The sequence below is a fragment of the Mesitornis unicolor genome, unplaced genomic scaffold, assembly GCF_000695765.1.
Source record: "Mesitornis unicolor isolate BGI_N332 unplaced genomic scaffold, ASM69576v1 scaffold33116, whole genome shotgun sequence".
Classification (NCBI taxonomy): domain Eukaryota; kingdom Metazoa; phylum Chordata; class Aves; order Mesitornithiformes; family Mesitornithidae; genus Mesitornis; species Mesitornis unicolor.
The window spans coordinates 4989-11194 of NW_010193551.1; the positions used below are offsets into that span (position 1 = coordinate 4989).

The window sequence follows — 6206 nt, forward strand, 5'->3', positions numbered from 1 at the left end:
AAACATCCACTCCTGCCTCTTCTCAATGGAGCAATTGAACATACACTTAAAATCAGTGCAAAAATTGATGTTGAAATGCCAAACTAACCCTGCTGTATTAGTGCAGCTTAAGAGCACAAGAGACACAACAGAGGGCTGGGAACACTCACCAAAGCCTTCAGCATGGGAGTTAATGTTAACAAAGGCCCTATGGCGTGGCGGCAACACCACAGATGGTTCCTCAGCCCAGGCACTGATAACTGAGCTCATGCACCGGCCGCAACCCAGGGTGGGAGGAAAGAAGAGCCCCCTGCTCAGCACACCTTCAGAAAAAGCCATCTACGCAGGCTGAGAGGAGACAAGCACAGGTGTATGCACATGGAGAACCTCCAACTTCCAGCCATGCATTAGTGCCTTCTCCTCTGACCAGCCACAAAACAGAGACTGCTACCTCGGGCACCAGCTGAGTCCAATGAACCACCAGAGCAGACTCCCACGCTGTACTCAAAACCTTGCACCTCCTCTGTAGCCCCATGGAAACTAAGAAAATCTGCCACAGTGATCAGCTGACAGCATGAAGAACTGCAACCAAAGGCTAAGAGATCCCAAAATACTCAGCCAAGAGGGGCTGGGAGAGCCAACCTGACCTTCTCAAGGAGGTGATGCCTTCGGCTCTCACTTTCTGGCTATCCCATAGATTTGAGACGGCAGACGTTCAGACGTATAGATATTTATTGGTTTCAGTGAATTATACAAATGGATTGACCTGCTATCGATGCCAATAGAACTTTATTGGAATATGGAATGTAAACAGATGTTTCAAATAGAAACATTGCAACCTTATAAAAAATTAACTATTCCGACAATGCCGCAGAAGGAAATTCTGTGTTTAGGTGCTGGTGGGAAAACACTATCTCCAGCTTCTAGGTTTGAGTGTCACCAGAACCACTTGATGAAGTTACACACAGAACAAGTAGAGGAGGCAACTGTGAATTGTGGGGCTATAAAGCCATCAAGGGATCTGATGAAAGAACCCGCAAGACGAACCCCCCACCCCCCACAACAGGATCGGCACCCCAGAATTCAACAAATGGCTGACTTTGTTAAAACACTATGTGGGATCCCAAGTCCTGGATCAGTAGCTGCACAGCCCCCTCCCCGACAGACCACGCCGCTGTTTGCTGATCCTTCCCCCTTCCCGTGCTCTCCTCCCCGGCCTCCTCTCCGCTCCTCCATCCTGCGGTGCCGGATTGAACGGCTCCAGAGCTGTACCCTGGCACAAGTCTGCATCTGGCATGAATTCTCACAGGAGCCACGTCATGAGGTACGTGGTTGCACACCTATCACAAGAAGTCTTGCGACACTGACTTTCCTGAGCTCGGTGGGAAAGTCTGGATAGTCCCTCCCCCTGCCGCAAGAGCAGCCCTCACATTCACAAGTTTCCAAAGCAGGTCTATTGAGTTTCTTCTCAGAGCGAGCCTTTGTCAAACACACCTGGAGGGGGGAATCTCGCCTCTCCCCAGCAACTCGGATCAGTGCCTTCGTTTTAATGCTCCAAACCAATCCTGAGACGCTGCTGGGTTTGTGGGCTGTTTTATGTCAAACCTCCCCCCTCCCCCCAACCGCCCCCGGCATTTGCAATTGAAACTAGAATTCAAGGGCCAAATTCAAGCCCAGAGTGAGCAGTAGGATTTGGACCTCAAAACAGAGTTGCACCTGCTGACCCCCAGCCTGAATTTGGTTCATCCAGAGGCTGCAAGTCAAAAAGGCATGTTTAGAAAGAGGCATGCTAAGGGCTGATGGTGGAACGACCAATTTGTCCCCACCAGTGTGGTGGGGAAGGCTGGACTGAGAAGGAAGAGAAGGATCCATAGAGATGTGAACCAGAATCAGTTGTGTTGAGCCCTGGGGATATCACTACATGTTTAGCTCTTGCAAGACCATTTACCCAGGGCTTTGGTACCACAAGGTTAGAGTTACATTAACCACAACCACCAGAGAGGAACTGAGGTTTATGACCCCCCCCAAGGTTAGATTTTTGCTGAGTATAAAGGGGAGGGGAAGGGGGGGGGGTCCTTGGTTCTTTTCCCTTCACTGTGTGACCGAAGGTTTTGCTTTTATTTGTAAACATCTTGAATTACCCGTCGTTTTCCAGTCTTCATCGCGCTGTTGTCAGGCCACTGGAGAGCACAGCATTTTCTGAGCTGGGCTGGGACTGCTCCTTCACCACTGGATCTGCAGGAGACACAGACCAGGCAGGAAGGGGAAACAGCATTTAATAAAGTGGAAGCTCCACCCTGGCAAACCCTTCCAGAGAAACTGCCCTCAAAACCCACAGAGCTGCTATGGCTTTCACAGACCAGAGAGCTGAAATATGCCGCCACAACCCAAGACCCCTCTCCATCCCAGCTGGCTCCAGATCCTCCACAGACTCACAGAAATAGGGGTGCTCCATCGCCTCCTTGGCAGTCAGCCTTTGTTGATGGTCATATCGCAGGAGCTTGTCCAGGAGGTCTAGGACTTCAGGACTGACCAGGTGTCTGTTCTCACTGTGGATGAAGTTCTCCCAGCGCTTCCGGGAATGTCTGCAAAGATATCAGCCATCACTGCCCAGCTCTGGCCAGCACAGCCCTACCCAGAGGTCCCGAGGGATGGACACTCCCTACAGCACTTCCTTGCAAAAGCTACTGCTCAGCAAGCACTTGCCAAAGGGGGAAAACCCTCTTCTTTAGGTACACAATTATGTGTATGTCCTATGCCTGGGAAAGGCACATTGCACATTACCTTCTGTCTACAGGGACTAGACAACAGCATGCAGCAGGGCAAGTGACACCTTGGGGACCAGAAGTGCTCTGGCTTCCCAGCTAGCCGCACAGAAGTTGTCCTTACTATCCCATTCACCTCTCATCCTTTTCAGAGATCTCTACTGAGACGCTTCAATCCTCTCACCCCGCACTTAACTCAAATGTCCACATCTCCACTTCTGGGATGTCAATGAGCAGAGGTAAGAAACAGAGGTTATGGATCACGGCAGAGGCAAAAGGAAAGAGCCTGCATTTCAGTGACCTCCTGAGATGACATGAGCAGCCAGATGGGAGGCCTGCAAGCAGCACTGTTACCCAGAAGATCAAAGCAGGCCTTTGCTGAGTCCTTCAGGGGATGGACATTGGTTTAAGTCCCTCTCTGTGTCACAAGGTAAAAAGGCAGCATTTCACTTCTCCACTTACTGGCCCAGGATATCATTGAAGTGTGGGTCCAGTTCTATGTGGTACTTCTTGAGATACCCATACAGCTCATCTGTGCCCAGGACCTTTGCAATGCGGACCAGCTGGAACAAAAGGCATGTTGAAAGAGAACGGAAAGGCAGGCCACTGCTCTTTTACAGAGGGAGAGCTGCCCAAATCTAAGAGCTCTCCTTCTGGAAACATCCCAGATGGAAGAAATAGCTCCCTTGAAACATGCGCAGAAAACAAGTCTCCTACACAAGGCAGTAAAGCATAATCCCAGACAGCTTAACTAAGCACACAGTAACATCCTCCCAGCCTGGTGGTCCGAACCCCAGAACCTCCCCACTGTACACACAGAAATGAGGCAGTGACATGAAATAAGCCAGGCAGCAAAGTCTTTACTTGGTCATAATTGTCCTGGCCGTGGAAGAAGGGCTCCTTTCGGAAGATCATGCTTGCCAGCATACAGCCTAAACTCCACATGTCTAAGCTGTAGTCATACATCTGAGGGGGAAAAGGAGAAGCTGTCAGAAAAGGCACACTCACCACGGCCGTTCCCCAACTGCACAGGCAACCTCAGTCTTTTCACTTAACCGCCAGCCTCTTTCCAACCCAGGCAATGCCCTGGCAGGCCAAACCAGACAATCCAAAGGTGGCCAAAGTGAAACCACAAGTGGTATCACTGGCTAGCAAGGAGGAAGCAGACTCTTACTTGGTAGTCCACAAGGAGCTCCGGTCCTTTGAAGTACCTAGAGGCCACACGGACATTGTATTCCTGAGCTGGATGGTAGAATTCGGCCAGACCCCAGTCTATGAGCCGCAGCTGAACATGCGATAAAGAGAGACAGAGTCAGGAGCCTCAGCATGAGCTGGTTAGGTGAAGCCATGCTGGCCAAACCTCCCAATCCTGCGATGCAAGCGTGGAGCCTGGGATGCAGGGAGGCACTCTGAGGACAGGAGATGCTCTCAGAGCTCCTCTGCCTCGAGTCCAAGCACACCGCTGCTGCCGGGCAACTGGCTCCTTACCAGCACCAGCAGCGACAGCGGTCAGGTCATTGCATACTAGGGACCAGAAAAAAGCCAGCTGTCTTATCCCACTGTTTAGAGGGGCTGAGCTGAAGGCAGTGTTGATTTTAACCAGGGGCTGAGAGCAGAAAACAAGGCAGGATGAGGCCCATCACATCCTGCAAGGCAGACCATCTCCTCCACAACCACAGGGATAGACAACCTGCCATATTACCAAAGGACAGTGGGTCTAGTAAGAGATTCCCCCCTCCTTATAAAACTTGCCTTGCCTATACAGCCACTGCTGACTGACAGGGAGGGACCTGTGGACCAGCAACTAATTCGCTGCTGCAAATCCCAGGTCTCTGGGGACACAAGTACACACAGCATCCAATGAGGTACAAGTACCACAGCGGGGTGGGGAAGCTCCCTGTGCTGTCCATTTGGATGGTAGCGAGCTGGGTACAAATGTTTGCTGTGATCTCAATAGCATGCTCCAGAAGTGACGAAGCCACTGCAGGACAAGCGGGCTGTACCACAGAGAAGCTTATGTTCCCTAGGTAAAAATATCCACATACATTTCAGACAAGGCCACCCTTCTGCCCAGGGCCTCCGCATCCTGCTGCCACACCTCCCCAGGTGGAGATTACCAGCCCAGACCTGCTTTTCTCAGCAAAGAAACCCAGCATGTTTGGCTGCGGGGAAGAGCAACCTCTAAGCCATGGACTCACACTGCAGTGCTCCCCAGTGGGACTTTGGCCATCTCCTGATGCAGGCACAAATGGAGGGGAGCCTGTAAAGGCTAAAGGGGTAAGTACAGCTGCCCTGTATTAGGGGGTACGGGTACAGAAGCAGCAGAGTTTCAAGTTTCCCTGGAAAAACCCTGGTGCCACAGTACCTTTTTCTGTTGGTGGTCTATCATGACGTTGTGGGGTTTGACGTCCCTGTGCATGATCCCCATGCTGTGACAGTAATCCAGGGCCTGGCAGACACACACACATTAGACATGTCCATAACCACAGCCACAGCATTAACAATATAACAGACAGTTCTCATCCAGGAGCAAGAGTGCCCCTTCCATGAGGAAGTGCTGCAAACCTGGCACAAAAAACTGGCAGTTTCAGCTCTTACGCTGCAGGTGATGAAGTGGCAAGCTGGCAACAATAATGTATTGATCTCATGTCCTACAGCAGTCACAGGCCCCGGAACAGTGCTCCCTGCAGAATCCTTGAAGAACACGGTGTAGACAGGCATCCCCCCCTGGTGACAAGCCCAATGCTCCAACCTGGGTAGCCCTGTGCTTCCTAGGTCATGCCCTCTTCCCCAGAAGGGGATCATTCTTACATACAGTTTTATGGCCTTCCAGTGCAGCTTTCCACCTATGTCCTAAAACACACCTAAGCTAGAAAGTCATTCAAGCCAAACCTGCATTTACAAAAGTTAGGTGATAGCACACGAGGGAGGGCGATGCTGCTTAAGGCTTGAAGGCAGGAGCACACATGAGCTTTCCAGCTCTGTGACCTTGCACCACTCGCCCCTCCAAACACAGCTGTTCCCTTAAGCAAGGCAGTGAGAATGTTGTTTTCTCATCTCCAAGGGGGAGGGAGATCCATCCATCAACATCTATCAGATGCTCTGAGATCTCCAGCAGCATAGAAGGAGGGTACAGCCCGCAGTCATTCAATATCCAAGACATCAGTGCCAGGGAGGTAACACTGTCCTTGGACCCCTGCCACACCGGGGGAACATAGGAGGCAATAGCTGCCATCACAGCAAAGCCTATGGAAATATCCCTGCAAGGACATGTGGTATCACAACCAACAGGAGTCACAGAAAACAGTGGTCCTGGGATCTCCAGTGCAGGAAATCCATGACAGGTTGGACAAACCTTCCAGGGATGAAGCTGTTCTAGTGTCTTGCTTGTCCCAAGGCTGGATCATCTAAACCTCAGCACTCCTCCCACCCTAATCCTGGGCTGCCAGGCTCCCTCCCACC

At 51.3% G+C, this 6206-nt stretch overlaps 1 protein-coding gene across 1 annotated transcript in view; it reads right to left on the bottom strand.

Annotated features, from left to right (window-relative positions):
• Positions 1-696: 696 nt before the first annotated feature.
• Positions 697-6206, bottom strand: part of CSNK2A2 (casein kinase 2, alpha prime polypeptide) — a gene marked incomplete at its 5' end in the record, with an annotated part of 13733 nt that continues 8223 nt past the window's right edge. Inside the window, 6 exons of the mRNA XM_010187497.1 lie at positions 697-2214; positions 2416-2564; positions 3207-3307; positions 3609-3710; positions 3919-4029; positions 5110-5193. Of these exons, the coding sequence (XP_010185799.1) occupies positions 2138-2214; positions 2416-2564; positions 3207-3307; positions 3609-3710; positions 3919-4029; positions 5110-5193 (624 nt within the window). The remainder of the gene's footprint in view (positions 2215-2415; positions 2565-3206; positions 3308-3608; positions 3711-3918; positions 4030-5109; positions 5194-6206) is intronic.